Source organism: Stomoxys calcitrans, chromosome 1 (assembly GCF_963082655.1).
Source record: "Stomoxys calcitrans chromosome 1, idStoCalc2.1, whole genome shotgun sequence".
Lineage (NCBI taxonomy): Eukaryota > Metazoa > Arthropoda > Insecta > Diptera > Muscidae > Stomoxys > Stomoxys calcitrans.
This window is the reverse complement of record NC_081552.1, coordinates 80,363,148-80,379,361: the sequence shown is the minus strand read 5'-3', so window position 1 is coordinate 80,379,361 and position 16,214 is coordinate 80,363,148. Positions and strand designations below refer to the sequence as shown.

At 39.1% G+C, this 16,214-nt stretch overlaps 1 protein-coding gene across 3 annotated transcripts; it reads right to left on the bottom strand.

Moving 5' to 3' along the window:
• Positions 1–1,103: 1,103 nt before the first annotated feature.
• On the bottom strand, positions 1,104–14,989 carry LOC131994271 (uncharacterized). Of its 3 annotated transcripts, XR_009396588.1 has the most exons (3): positions 14,812–14,989; positions 14,667–14,744; positions 13,335–14,591 (listed from the first exon to the last, which is right to left on the bottom strand). XR_009396588.1 is itself a non-coding variant. In XM_059360950.1 (2 exons), the coding sequence occupies exons 1-2, from the start codon at positions 14,816–14,818 to the stop codon at positions 1,773–1,775; spliced, it is 483 nt and encodes a 160-aa protein (XP_059216933.1). In that variant the 5' UTR covers positions 14,819–14,989; the 3' UTR covers positions 1,104–1,772. The 3 variants fall into 3 exon arrangements, 1 of the variants encoding a protein (XP_059216933.1); XM_059360950.1 differs by lacking the exons at positions 13,335–14,591; positions 14,667–14,744 and adding an exon at positions 1,104–2,248; XR_009396587.1 differs by having other exon boundaries at positions 13,335–14,744.
• Positions 14,990–16,214: the final 1,225 nt, after the last annotated feature.

Sequence of the window (16,214 nt, the reverse complement as noted above, 5' to 3'; positions counted from 1 at the left end):
ACAACCCCCAATTAGACCGAACCACCGATTTAGAGTCTTAGGCCAATAAAATCCACATTTATTATCCGATTTTGCTGAAATTTGGGACAGTGAGTTGCGTTAGGACCCCCGACATACTCCGTCAGGTTGGCTTAGATCGGCCCAGATTTGGATATAGCTGCCATATAGACCCATCCTCCGATTTAGGGTCTTAGGCTCATAAAAGCTACATTTACTATCCGATTTGGCTGAAATTTGGGACAATGAGTTGTGTTAAGCCCTTCGATATCCTTCGTCAATTTGGTCCGCCGATTTAGGGTCTTAAGCCCATATAAGGCGCTTTTATTGTCCGATGTCGCCGAAATTTTGGACAGTGAGTCAGGTTAAGCCCCTTGAAATACTTCTGCACTATGGCCTATATCGGTCCAGATTTGGACATAGCTGCCATATAGACCGGTCTCTCGATTTAAGGTTTTGGGCTATAAAAAGCGCATTTATTGTCCGATGTCCCAAAATTTGGGACAGTGAGCTGTGTTATGGCCTTCGATGTCCGTTTTCAATTTGGTCCAGATCGGTCCAGATTTGAATATTTGGACATAGCTGCCATATAGACCGATTTCTCGATTTAAGGTTTTGGGCCCATAAAAGACGCATTTATTGTCCGATTTCGCCAAAGTTTGGGATAGTGCTTTGTGTTAGGCTCTACGACATTTTTCTGCAACTTGGCCCAAATCGGTCCTAATTTGAATATAGCTGCCATGTAGACCGATATTTCGATTTCAAGTCTTGGCCCAATAAAAGGCGCATTTATGATCCGATTTCACTAAAATTTAACACAGTGACGTATGTTATGCTTTTCGACATCCGTGTCGTATATGGTTCAGATCGGTTCATTTTTATTTTTAGACATAGCTACTGCACTTATTAGTATTTGGTCCAAATCGGAACATATTTCGATATAACTGCTATGGGACATAAGGTATGAAATGTTCACCGGATTTTGATGAAAGCAGGTTTACATATATACCCGAGGTGGTGGGTATCCAAAGTTCGGCCCGGCCGAACTTAACGCCTTTTTACTTGTTGTTAATTCGTTTGATAATATTAAGCAAACTCCGAAATAGTTTAAATTTCACAATGATTTTATTTCTATTCAACGTATGTGAAAATATAGCTTATTGCTTATATACAAAAAAATAACACTAGAATGTCACCACTTGTGTTCTGGGAGCTCTTTTTCGTTGCGCGAGTGCTGCAAGCCGGTCAAGTACGGGAATATAAGTGAGCACCCAAAAGTAAAACGAATAGAAGAAAAAGGGCATCCAGAACCCAGAGGAGGAAAGACCGAGACGATCGCCGTCAAATGCGGGGTACAGCGACGTTTATGCAGAAGTACTGCCAATGCAGCGTTTTCTACATAAACATCCCGCCTCCTTGCGATCACCTCGCAATAAATTAAATTAATTTCCAAGCAAAACTTCAAAAATTAAAGGTAAATAGAATTCAAGAGATCAGTGGTGCTTAGCAGTAATTAAAAATATAATTTAGCAAGTTCCATCCGGCGAAACGCTTGTCCTTCAGTGCCTCTCCAAAGAACGTCCACCCAAAAATGGTATTCTAGGCGTAGGGTAGGCCCCGTTCCAAAATTGGCAAACCCATGTACACGCGTTCTGCAACATCTTTGCCCAAGATGACATGGATATTGGTGGGCATATGGGGTGTCTTGTTTGCCAGCGCATCTCCCGGATATACCTTGAGCAAGTCCTCCAGGTCTAACATCTTGGCCGGTTCGGTTATGGAGGCCGGTCTTTTGCGGAGTACTCTTGTGAGAGTGCGCACATTATTATTTCAGAAGAGAGTACCACTGGAAGATTTAGTCCAATGTCCTGTTTCGCCAGAGGAAGGGGATATCCGAAGAAGGTGGAACTGGATTCGGCAAACGGATCCAAAAATGCCCTTACGAGAACCGGAGAATCAATTTTACCCGGGCTGGTTAACATCATCGCCGCCGTCATTCGCACCCACAACTTCTGATGGAGATTGATGGGGTGCAGAAGCGTGTGGTGCGGGTTGTTGCACTTGGGGCATCCCGTTTGTAAAGGGCAGTTCAAAACCGTGTGGGACATGCTTAAGCAATTAAGGCAGAAATCGGGACTCCTCACGTATGCTTCCTTATTGACCAGCGCCATTTGGAGGAAGGCTCGACAGTGACGCAGCGAGTGCCGTGTGTCACAGATTGGACATTTAAAATCATCCTGGAAGGGCATTCCTAAAAGGAAGATTGAAAACAGCATGGTTGAGAGGCACACTAATAGAATTTAACCTAGGATAGAGTAAGGGACAACATTGGCTGGATTGTATAAGAGGCTAGTCGGAACGAGGAAGCAAAACGAGTTTATGAACTGGGCGTGAAATAACCCCGGATTGGGTTCGCAAGTCCACAACTCTGACCTTTTTATCATAGCCGTAATAGAGTTTTACCACTCGTCCTAAGCGCCAATCGTTCCGAGCAAGCGATTCGTTTCGAAGCACAACAAGATCGTTGACCCGTAGGTTCTCTTGGGTACTCTTCCATTTTGTACGCTTGTGTAGTTCCTTAAGATATTCCAACGACAACAAAATTCGTGTTGAGCCAGCTTCAAACGTTGCCAGCGATTGAGCAGCGATAACTTTGTGTCAACCTGTTCGGGCTCGGCTGGAGAAAGCAACGTGCCACCTATGAGAAAGTGGCCCGGATTAAGCTCACCAAGGTCGTTAATGTCATTTGACAACGGCGTAAGTGGCCTAGAGTTAAGGCAGGCTTCGATTGACGATAGAATAGCTGCGACTCTTCGAAGGTGTGCCTAATTTGCCCTGGCATTTTTTAAATGGCTCTTGCAGCTCTTAACGCCTGCCTCCCACAGACCTCCCATGTGAGGGGCAGAGGCAGGTATTAAGTGTCATTCCAATCGTTGATGGCCATAACGACTCACAGCTTCATCCTTAAGCATGGAGACAGTTTTCTTAAAGTTCGTTCGCAGCTCCCTGTCAGCGCCCACAAAATTCTTTCCGTTGTCGGAGTAGATACGATGAGGACAACCCCGGCGAGAAACAAAGCGTGACAGTGCAGCTAGAAAAGCAGAGGTAGGGAGGTCACTGACAGGTTCTAAATGAATTGCCTTTGTAACAAAGCAAACGAACAAGCAGATGTAGCCCTTTGAGATACGACACCCACGACCACTAAAGTTTTTAACCTCGAAAGGGCCAGCAAAATCCACACCAGAGATAGAGAAACGACGACCGAAAGTAGTTCTTTCGGGAGGAAAAGCTGCCATGAGTTGCTTTTGGCGGTTCTTGTTAGCAATAACACATTCTTTGCAATTACGATAGGACGACTTTACCAAATTCTTCCCCTTAATTCTCCAGCATTCGAGTCTGGTGGTGGTCAGCTGAATTCCCCCATGGTTTGTCAGCTGGTGGACAAATGCAACATAGAGTTTAGCAAGGTACTCTGATAAGCCAATATGACCGGATGTCTTTCGTGGTACGGCAAGGCCTTTGTCGACCCCAACCGGCCATTGGCGCGAATAATGTGATCGTTGTCCAAGAAAGGAGTCAGAGAGAGAAGTGAGCTACCGGGCCCCAAATTATGTTTGTGTAGAAGGCAGTCGTATTCGGATGGGAAATGGATCCATTTCGAAAGAGCCATCAAGCGGTGTCGGGAAAAACGTAACTCTCCTGCTGAGAGGCGAATACTTTCGTGATTAAAGGCGGTCTTCCGTACAGGGTGAGAGTGTCGAAAAAATCTAAACATATAAGAAATTACATGGATGGCCCTAGAGAGACTAGAGAACCTTGCCAAAATATCTTCATCATTTAATCGCCTTCGATTCAACTTTGGTCTCCGGAATCACTACGCCTGATGACCACACATGTTGGGAATATTTGAGCAAATCTGGCCCATGCACACCATAAGTGGTGCACTTTGTATTGCCTTGACTTATCAAAATGGGTATACTACTTCTGGGGGTTCTGAGAATTTTAAGAAAGATTAACGCTGGTAATATCTGATACACTCTTTAGTACTTGAAATCTGTCTGTGAGGAATTTGTTTAATTCGTCCCAACGAGGCTGCCCTGTTTTATTCATTAATGACTGCTCCCACAGAGCCAGTGTAAGTTTCTGCATCTTTGTGGAGCATTGATACACAAATATCGGGTCCCACGACTTTACGTCAATTTTATACAATTCTAGGACCGTAATACAATTTGTGACATCCCTCTGAAGTTTTTTGATACCACTAGCAGACTCTTGTGAGCAAGGGGCCAAGTTAAATAGGTTCCTAAATTGCGAATTAATTAATATTCTCTTATTTTCATATTGACTCTTAAGGTCTTCCCAAGCAACACCAAAACCATCAGCATTCAATTTGATATTCCTATTTATCTCTCTCGCCTCGCCAGCCGTTTTCTGAAACAGATTGTATAGTTTCTCGACAGCGCTCAATTTCTTATTATTGACGTATATGGCCGTGAATAAATCACGAAAGCTACGCCAAAAGACATAGTCCCCGTAAAATATCTCCGTGTCGCACGGTGGGACAGCGATCGATGAAGATGATTTCTGATTGAGCGAGCTCACACCCACTTTAACTTTTTCTCTCCAGTCGCCCAAGATACTAACATTCATACAAAACCTTTTTCTTCGCTTTAAGAACCTCCTTGTTCTTTTTGTTGCACTCTGGATCCGCCACACAGTTCTTGTAGGCTTCCTTCCAATCAGCCCATAAGCTTTGTATCTCTGACCTTGCAGCTTCGATCGCTGACTCATTATAGTCAGTGGCATCAGTGTCGCTGAGCTGTTGCCCAAACCCAAGTACCTCCTCACATTGAGTAAGAAAATCTTCTAAAATGGACATTTCCACAAGGAGGAATTCACTTCAAACCAAATCAAACTATCTTTATTACCAGAGGCGAGACAGACAAACACGGTCGAGGTCCAAGAGAAAGTTACATCCAATATTAAACTGGCACTCGGCAGACAAATCACAACACTTTTCGAGAAAAAGTTAACTCGGTTTTAAAATGTTCTATTTCTTTCTACTAAGCGATAACTAAATATAATTTTGTACGCAGTGACTGCAACATCACCATTCTATTTCGAGGAAGCACTTCTGTCTTCTTTATTACCTTAACAATGAAGTTTAAACTCCAAATATATTCGTACCAAATATGGCAGACAGTTTCCCAATATTTTTGTTTTATCAAATTTCCTTACCGTTGCTGCGATACAATCTACTTTTCGATTGTCAATGACAAATACTAATGCACCCAATGTGTCATCAAATATCGTATGATTGTCCGATACAACGAACGGTAATTAAGCCAATGAGCCAGCTGCAATTTGCCTTAATACGCCAATGTGCCTTAATATAACCACGTATGTCTTCTTTCAATCAACGAGAGACCAATTTCTGTCACCACATCTTCTCCAAATCACAAGATTTACTTATTTTATTTTAAATGATAAATTATCTTGCTGTTGTATTTCTTAAAATACACAATCTCAAGCGGGGATAACATAAAGGTTGTCGTTATGAGCCAAAAATATATCTTTTTGCGAGAAAGAACCAAGTTAATTTATTTATAACTTATACGACTTATAAGCTCTGCAAACCACTGTGCCAGTGTTTTTCTAATTCTTTTTTCCTTTTCACTGACCTACTTTCAATTTCGTTTTCTCGTCAGTTCATTGACCTACTTTCAGCGTTTGTTTTGCTCTCGTTTCGTACATCACTGACCTAATTTGCAAAATTCGTTTCCATACTGCTTTTCTTCATTTGTTTTCATCAAACTTTTGCTTAAAATAATGGCCATACATGTAGGCAAACGAATTGATGTTGAAACAAAAAGAACAATGTCGGAGTGAATGCAGCTTTTAATAAGTAAGGGCACATGCGCCAGAAAACAAAAGCAGCATAATCAGTGACACAGGCGCTAACCGAACCAAAGAGTATAAGATCTAAAACAAGAGAGGGTTTCTGCTTTGTCTTCCCCGTATCGTAAAATAACTCGCGTTAAAGACCTTTTCAATGTATTCCAATTGGAATCACTTTGAGGGTTGCAACATTTTTTTGTTTTGATTTGCCATCCTTTGGAAAATTTTTTTGTATTTCACTTCGTGTTATTAATTCATCGTGAATTAATTTTAGTTCCTTTCGGGTTTTCAAAACGCAAAGTATTTTTTTCGTGTTGCTTGTGCTATTTGTTAACTTTTGATTTTATTTTTTGTTTAATGTGAAAAAAAAAATGATTAAATTTAAAGGGAATTAGATTTGTAGTCTAAGTCCCTTTGGATTTACTCATTTTAATAGTGAAAAGTGTCGGTTTATTACGGGTGACAAACTTCGGTCGTCGCGAGTTAAAATGTTAAAAAAATAAGAAAATAGTTTTTTAAAGTGGTTTAATTTAAAGGCACTTAGATTAACAATCTAATTTCCTTTAAATTTAATCACTTTATGTGCCAAAAATTAAAAAAAAGGTTTCGGTTGTCGCGTGTGTTTGTGTGTTGATGTCGTATTTGGTAAAAAAGTTCAAAAATAAAAACAATTAACATAATTTAAAAATGTTCAATAAAAAGTTTAGTGAAGTGTTTTAGTGTGAAGTGAAACAGAACATCCAGGTAAAAACTCAATTTCATCCGTTTACTGTAATTTATTTAAATATTCGGTAATGGATGAAATTGTGTCCTTAACTGGATGGAGCATCGTATATAAACTCCAAATTTTCATAAACTCCAATTTTCTGGAGTGTTACAGGATTCCATCGTGGAATGAAACCCTATAACAGTTGGAAATTTGGGGAAAGTAATTTCTCTCTTGTATAAATCTCTTTCTAGGAGAGAGCTATCCATTTGGCGCGCTGTCAATGGAAATCGCGCAAAATTTCCATTATTATATAAAGGAAAATTCTCAGTGCGGTCGAGAATTTATAAAAAAGTAAGGAAAATTCTCAGTGCGGTTGAGAATCAATTAAAAATAATGAAGTGCGTACTGTGCCGGCGGGAGAGGAAACTTGGCGAAGTGGATATCCACTTCGTCACGTTTCCAAAAGACGATATGGACCAGTGGTGCGCTAACCTGCGTATTAAAAAAATTGAAGTTAATAGTGGTACACGGCTATGTGGTAGACATTTTGAGCCGGAATGTTTTCTAAAGCGTCGGCTCCGCAAGGGATCCAGGCCTACCCTGTATTTAGGTAAGTACCCTCGTTCTGTCCCTTGTATGTGTTTCTTTTTTTTCATGTAATGAGGCAGAACTACTTTGGTTTGCCGGGGAATCCAATTTCTTGAGGTGAAAAGGCGTAGAGTGCCACAATAGGTGCTCAACAGCCTATAACTGCTCCTCATCCACACAAATCAAACATAGCTCCATTACATGTCAAAGCCCTTACATTGCAATGTTTCCCTAAACCACCACTGTGGTACAGGGTATTAAAACTTTTTGTATTTGTTTGCATCGCTTTGAATTAGATGGTCCAATCTTAACAAAATTTACCATGAATCTTACATTGGACTATGGACTGTGGTAAATGCAGCAGCGTTCAGGATATTCGAAGTTATCTAATCCGTATTGAGTAGCTTCATGAGGTAGTCTCTAAAAGTTGACGCTGATATATTCGGGTCCATATGAAAGTGGTTATTGTTAATTTTCCTTACTAATTTCCTTATTGTTTTTAATATTGTTGTTTTGTTCGCTTAACATGCTGTAATGAAGCCTTTTTGGTCGTAACGGCTTTATGTAAATTGACTTGTTTTCTTATGTCCTTTTGAAAAACATCTCAACCATCCACACTGGTTGAGATGCTTTGGCAATTTCTCTTTTCCACAATCCAACATAAATGTTATAATTATTTTTTTTTTGCTTTGTCGCAAATTTTTATTCATTTAATAATTTGTTTTTTCACATTATTCAGGGCTGTGCTTATGTAGCACAATTTAGTATTTCTCACCCTCTTTTATGTAGTTGGGCTCTTGTGCTGTTATTGACTCATTCAAATTAAATTTCATTTTCAAATCAATGGATTGGTGGTCGCACCCGATATTTCCCTCGACGGTAAAATTGTCCACATTGTGCAATACAATGGTAGTACCTGGAAGTTAAGTTGGCCTAGTTTTAAATATAATGTTTTTATTCCAGTATATATAGCGAATTGATGTTACCCAACCAATTGCTCGCGTTAATAACAACGCCGTAGCAACAGCTAAGTTTTTAGCTACTGTTAATGAAGGCTTCGACTTAAGCAACGGCCGAAGTTTTGGGCATAAGAACCCAAATAAACGACCGATCACTAGAGGAAACTACATTTTGGCCAAAGTTGCAAAATTCACTGGATGTTTAAAGACTTTGATCATCGCGGGTAGGAGCATCAGCATCAATAACTTAATCAGTTATTTCGAAGCCATGTCTGATATCGCCAAGTACATCTTCGATACGATGCCTGATGTGGAATTTATTTGTCAAGGCCGGTTTAACCACTATGCTTTGGAAAACCTGATTGCAGGAGCACGTTCTCGTGGCCGAAACAATACCCACCCTTCGGCTCGAGAATTTGCATAGACGGTGTCGAATTTAAGCTCCATGACATTTGTCGAAAAGCATTGCAAATTGTCAAATTGTGAAGAAGATGGAGGTGAAGACCTAAACTGCAAAGTGCCAGTTTTAAATGAGTTAGATTGTGAGGTAGACTTGAGTGATAACTGCGTTGCTAATAAACCAGCAGATGAGCTAAAAACTCTTCAAAATGTAGAGACTACATCTGTTCATTTTGATAAGAATGAGGCTCTTTTGCTGGACGAAACAATGGATATGATATCTGCAGATGAAGTTTCTCATGATACTTTGTCTGCAGATGAAGGGTCCATTATAATCTCTGCAGATACTTTATCTGCAGATGAAATTAGCAACGCCAGTGTGGAAACCATATCCGCAGATGAAAACTACGGATTTGGTAACTTCTTGGCAGATTTATCGGTCAACGAAGAAGGAGCATTGAGGTATTTTGCCGGCTACAATGAACGATGGCTTATAAAGAAGGGACACCCCAACTTCACTTGCCACAAAGATTTGACAGAAGCCGAAAAAATAAGCGAAGTGTCAGAAAAATTTATTGCTTTGCGAAATTATAATGAGGATTTGCGTCTTTCAAATCCCAGCGATGAATTCTATAAAGTTATTCTTGTACACGTTTCGACTTTTATTCGCATCCTCGAAGACAATCTTGAAATGGTGGGAATTAAAAAAAAAATCATGGATGAAAGTCTGAAGGCGATAAATTGTATATCACCTGAATTTTTTGACGAAAGACATCCTTGTTGTGGCCACAGATTGGAAATTCTCGACCATTTCACCATGGTCCTTTTGCGCAAAAATGGCCAATGCATAACCGAGGCTCTTTCGGTAGCAACTGCAAAGGAGATGGAGAGAAGAAAAATCCAAAAGAAATTTCATTCTCTTCCATCGTAAAACTTTGTATTGTAGGGTAGCTTTTCATATAATAGCTAATTAATACGTCGAAGTTATCAGTTTTGGGGGTCGCTAACACGTCAGTTTTGGGGGTCGTACAAATGTCCCTTCGCGGTCGCAAAATATTTCTTCGCGGTCGCAAAATGTTCCTTCGCGGTCTCAAAAATTCGCTTCGCGTTCTTCAAAATGAGGTAGTTTGCGAAAATTTCCGATAGCTAGTCCGCGAGTTCGATTTCGGTTTTCGTAATTCCGTACACTAGGTGGGTCACAAATGTCCCAATTAGATGAAAACATACAATTCCCAAAGCAGAAATCATGAATAATTTTTTTTTTATTGGATGAATTTCTATTTTTGTATATTTGAATTATAGACTTTTTTTCTCATCCAATAATTTAATACATGAATTTTTATATTCTTAACTTGCGATTTTTATTTAAGTAATCTAACTTTTATTTATTTATTTTGTTTGTTTTTTTTCTAATTATTTATTCTATAGGTAGGTCGCGAATGTGCAACGTTTAATAATCAGTGCAATATTTGGTCAGTTGTGACCAAATTAGGTAGAGTATAGGTGGGTAATAGTTGCCCAATCAGAAAGAGGAATGAAAACCCAAAAAAGACTACAAAAGTTTGAAAATTAATTCATTTTGTTTCTTTCTATACCCACCACCGAAGGATGGGGGTATATTCATTTTGTCATTCCGTTTGCAACTCATCGAAATATCCATTTCCGACCCTATAAAGTATATATATTCTTAATCAGCGTAAAAATCTAAGACGATCTAGACATGTCCGTCCATCTGTCCGTCTGTCTGTTGAAATCACGCTACAGTCTTTAAAAATAGAGATATTAAGCTGAAATTTTGCACAGGTTCTTTTTTTGTCCATAAGCAGGTTAGGTTCGAAGATGGGCTATATCGGACTATATCTTCATATAGCCCCCATATAGACCGATCCGCCGATTTAGGGTCTTAGGACCATAAAAGCCATGCTAATTATCCGATTTTGCTGAAATTTGGGACAGTGAGTTGCGTTAGACCCTACGACAACATTCATCAATTTGGCTCGGATCGGTTAAGATTTGGATATGGCTGCCATTAGACCGATCCTCCGATTTAGGGTCTTCGGCCCATAAAAGCCACATTTATTATCCGATTTTGCTGAAATTTGGGACAGTGAGTTGCGTTAGGCCCTTCGACATCCTTCGTCAATTTGGCTCAGATCGGTCCAGAGTTGAATATAGCTGTCATATAGACCGATCCTCCAATTTAGGGTCTTAGTACCATAAAATCTACATTTATTATCCGATTTTGCTGAAATTCGGGACAGTGAGTTGTGTTGTGCCCCTCAACATCCTTCGTCAATTTGGTTAAGATCGGTCCAGATTTCGATATAGCTGCCGTATAGACCCATCCTCCGATTTAGGGTCTTAGGCCCATAAAAGCCACATTTATTATCCGATTTTGCTGAAATTTGGTACAGTGAGTTGTGTTAGGCCCTTCGACATCCTTCACCAATTTGGCTCAGATCGGTCCAGATTTGGATATAGCTGCCATATAGACCGATCCTCCGATTTAGGGTCTTAGGCCCATAAAAGCCACATTTATTATCCGATTTTTCTGAAATTGGGGACAGTAAATTGCGTTAGGCTTTTCGATATACTACGTCAATTTGGCTCAGATCGGTCCAGATTTGGATATAGCTGCCATATAGACCGATCCACCGATTTAGGGTCTTAGGCCCATAAAAGCCACATTTATTATCCGATTTTGCTGAAATTTGGGACAGTATATTGTGTTTGGCCCTTTGATATCCCTCATCAATTTGATGCAGATCGGTCCTGTTTTGGTTATAGCTGCCATATAGACCGATCTCTCGGTTTTGGGCCCATAAAATGCTCATTTATTGTCCGATCGCGCCGAAATTTGGGACAGTGAGTTAGGTTAAGCCCTTCGACTTTCTTCTGCAATATGGCCCAGATCAGTCCAGATTTGAATATAGCTGCAATACAGACCGATCTCTCGATATAAGGTTTTGGGTCCATAAAAGGCGCATTTATTGTCCGATTTCGCCGAAATTTGGGACAGTGAGTTGAGTTAGGCCCTTCGAAGTTTTTTGAAACTTGGGCCAAGTCGGTTCAGATTTGGATATAGCTGCCATATAGACCCATAACTCGATTTAAAGTCGGCCCCATAAAAGGTGCATTTATAATCCTATTTCACTGAAATTTGACACAGTTACTTATGTTAGGCTTTTCGAAATCCGTGTCGTGTGTAGCTCAGTTCGGTTTATTTTTAGATAAAGCTACTTAAAAGACCAATATTTTGTTATACACAATTGAACAATGACTTGTACTTATAAGTATTTGGTCCAAATCGGAGCATATTTTGATATAACTGCTATGGGACTAAAGGTATAAAATTTTCACCGGATTTTGATGAAAGATATTTTACGTATATTGCCGAGGTGGTGGGTATCCAAAGTTCGGCCCGGCCGAACTTAACGCCTTTTTATTTGTTTTATTTTTTCTAAAAAAAACTTTTGTCTTATTTTTGGGTTTTTAATTTTTTTTGAGGGTACATAAAAATCCCCACAGTGCTGTAGTCTCTACTCTTTAGAAAGTACAGTATTATTAGATAAATTAGGAGGCTGGCAAAAATTCTTCACCTGAACCCTTCACGAGGGTGTCGGCTGCTACGGGTTCTCAAAAAGAACTTAACGAAGGACTAAATGCAACACATCCACTGCAGTCCATGGGTTGAAGGTTAAATAATAGATTTATGCCGATATATGACGGCACTTTGCCAATACCGCCTGGTATTATTTTGTTCGCGTCATTGGCAAAGATTTTTAATACCATTTGCTATCACTTCAATACCAGACAAAGGAAGCTGTTAAGAATTGATGGCGTCAAATTTATATTCTTGTCACCGCGCCAGCAGTGTTGTTGGGCTTTGTACTTTAAATATTGTTGCCATTATAAAATATTAGTTAAACAAATAAATAAAATGTTTTCATACAATTTGAGTGCGTAAAAACCCGCTCAAATAATCGAAAGCGCTGCTATGTTCGTATATTCATTTGAAAACCACTCTGGGAATCAATGGATATGGAATCAATTGTTGAAAACAATAAATTTTGGTTGGTCACGGTGTAACATTACTTTTTGTAATTATTTACATTGATAATCGAAATAAAAAAAAGATTTAAATTATTTTCCATGGTTTTTCGTTTGGTACATTAGGAGGTGAAATAATCAATAACGGTAAAATATTAAAAGATTGGTATTGAAACCTATCATTTATACTAATCACTTTATGTTTCATTCATACCATACGGTATTGCTTTTTTATACCCTCCACCATAAGATGGGGGGTATACTAATTTCGTCATTCTGTTTGTAACTACTCGAAATATTCGTCTGAGACCCCATAAAGTATATATATTCTTGATCGTCGTGACATTTTATGTCGATCTAGCCATGTCCGTCCGTCTGTCCGTCCGTCTGTCTGTCGAAAGCACGCTAACTTCCGAAGGAGTAAAGCTAGCCGCTTGAAATTTTGCACAAATACTTCTTATTAGTGTAGGTCGGTTGGTATTGTAAATGGGCCATATCGCTCCATGTTTTGATATAGCTGCCATATAAACCGATCTTGGGTCTTGACTTCTTGAGCCTCTAGAGTGCGCAATTATTATCCGATATGCCTAAAATTTTGTACGACGGATCCTCTCATTACCATCAACAAACGTGTTTATTATGGTCTGAATCGGTCTATAGCCCGATACAGATCCCATATAAATCGTTCTCTCTAATTTACTTCGTGAGCCCCAATGGGCCCAATTCCTAAACGAATTGGCTGAAATTTTACACAGGTCTCCAACATATAATTTAATTGTGGTCCGAACCGGACCATATCTTGATATCGTTTTAATAGCAGAGCAACTCTTTTCTTATATCCTTTTTTGCCTAAGAAGAGATGCCGGGAAATGATCTCGACAAATGCGATCCATGGTGGAGGGTATATAAGATTCGGCCCGGCCGAACTTAGCACGCTTTTACTTGTTTACCATACGGTGTTGCTTACTATCAATAACGTATGGTACTGAAATGAGCAAATTTGGTATAAACTTTTTCTGGGTGTATCCTCACTCCCCTTTAATCCACTATGGCCTAGGAGCATATCGATACCATCAATCCCACGGCAGCCGGTTGTACGCACTGGATTGAACCGATGGAATCTTCATCGGTAAGGGTTGTCGCTCAGTGTACGTGCTCTCCCACAAAATGGACCTCTATGTTCTCGTCTGTGTAGTGCTTACAGCTATCCCATACCACCTATCACCTTTCAAGACAAACGCTGCAACGCTTTACTACCAAAGCAGTGGTTTTAGGTGTAACTTGTGTTTAGTTAAAAATAAGTGTCATATAAATGTTTATTTTGTGCTCAAATTAAAGATTTGTACTATTTTTCGTGGGGCTATGAAAAAAACTCATGTCTTTGCAGACAAGCCCGCTTTAATTGACGCATTGGACGACAACATTGAAGCATTTCTTCGTGATACCGGCTGAAATGTTGGAAGGAGTAGACAAAAATTTAACTAAGCTAATGGACCATTGGAGGCGCAATCACGGTCAACATTTGCATGAAATAATCTTTAAACATTTAATTGTATGGACCGTGCTATCGATTTATTCTCATTATCATTGCTTAAGTTTCACATTATGGATTTTCTTTTTTTTTGAATTGTATAGCTTCCCATGTATGGTCCATGAATATTCCATATCAATGACTGCAGTTCGATTAATGTTTAAGCTCAATGATAAGAGGTATCCTTTTTATAACCGAGTCCAAACGGCATGCCACAGTGCGACACCTCTTTGGGGAGACGTTTTTAAATGGCATAGTACCTCACAAATGTTGGCAGCATTAGAAGGGGTTAACCACCGTTGTAAATCAATCCCATGGGCAGGCAATATGGTCAGAATCGATATATAGCTTGATACAGCTCCCATATAAACCGATCTCCCCATTTTGCTTCTTGAGCCCCGAATCAGACTATAACTTGATATAGCTCCTCCTCCGTCCTTATTCATTATTCTTTGTTTGCCTAGGGAAGGTTAAGTTTGTTTCCCGGAAAGCTTAGGTTAGGTTTAAGTGGCAGTCTGCCATCAGACGCACTTACACGTTTTCCTCCAATATGATACCATAGGAACAAGAGAAGGAAGATGCTTTCTAGTTCCAACCGTATGTGTCCATCTCTCTATGAAAACCACCAAGTTTTTATTGAACCAACCTAGCAGCGCATGACGATTTTTTTTTGCACTTACCGAACATAGAATAGCTCCTTGATCTTCTGTCCTTTTTTTATACTCTCTAACACCAACTTTCAAGGTGTCTCCCACTATTTAATCTTTCCATCTGCCTTTTTTGTCCACAGCAATGACGATGACAATTTCTTTTAATTCATTTTTACATACGTCAACTTTGATTGACGTCATTTCAATGTGAATTATTAGGGGTTGTCTTCTTCTCATTCCACTTGAAACCAAATGTTGGAATAAAAAGAAATACGAAATATTGTATGTTCTACCCCTTCAATCCAAACATGCTGTGTCTTTAAACTTTGTCACTCGTTATCTTGAATTGCGGTCTAAAGCCAACTCTTCTTCTTTCTTACGCTCTTTGATACATGTAGGCAAACGAATTGATGTTGAAACAAAAAGAACAATGTCGGAGTGAATGCAGCTTTTAATAAGTAAGGGCACATGCGCCAGAAAACAAAAGCAGCATAATCAGTGACACAGGCGCTAACCGAACCAAAGAGTATAAGATCTAATACAAGAGAGGGTTTCTGCTTTGTCTTCCCCGTATCGTAAAATAACTCGCGTTAAAGACCTTTTCAATGTATTCCAATTGGAATCACTTCGAGGGTTGCAAAATTTTTTTGTTTTGATTTGCCATCCTTTGGAACATTTTTGTATTTCACTTCGTGTTATTAATTCATCGTGAATTAATTTTAGTTCCTTTCGGGTTTTCAAAACGCAAAGTATTTTTTTCGTGTTGCTTGTGCTATTTGTTAACTTTTAATTTTATTTTTTGTTTAATGTGAAAAAAAATGATTAAATTTAAAGGGAATTAGATTTGTAGTCTAAGTCCCTTTGGATTTACTCATTTTAATAGTGAAAAGTGTCGGTTTATTACGGGTGACAAACTTCGGTCGTCGCGAGTTAAAATGTTAAAAAAATAAGAAAATAGTTTTTTAAAGTGGCTTAATTTAAAGGCACTTAGATTAACAATCTAATTCCCTTTAAATTTAATCACTTTATGTGCCAAAAATTAAAAAAAAGGTTTCGGTTGTTGCGTGTGTTTGTGTGTTGATGTCGTATTTGGTAAAAAAGTTCAAAAATAAAAACAATTAACATAATTTAAAAATGTTCAATAAAAAGTTTAGTGAAGTGTTTTAGTGTGAAGTGAAACAGAACATCCAGGTAAAAACTCAATTTCATCCGTTTACTGTAATTTATTTAAATATTCGGTAATGGATGAAATTGTGTCCTTAACTGGATGGAGCATCGTATATAAACTCCAAATTTTCATAAACTCCAATTTTCTGGAGTGTTACAGGATTCCATCGTGGAATGAAACCCTATAACAGTTGGAAATTTGGGGAAAGTAATTTCTCTCTTGTATAAATCTCTTTCTAGGAGAGAGCTATCCATTTGGCGCGCTG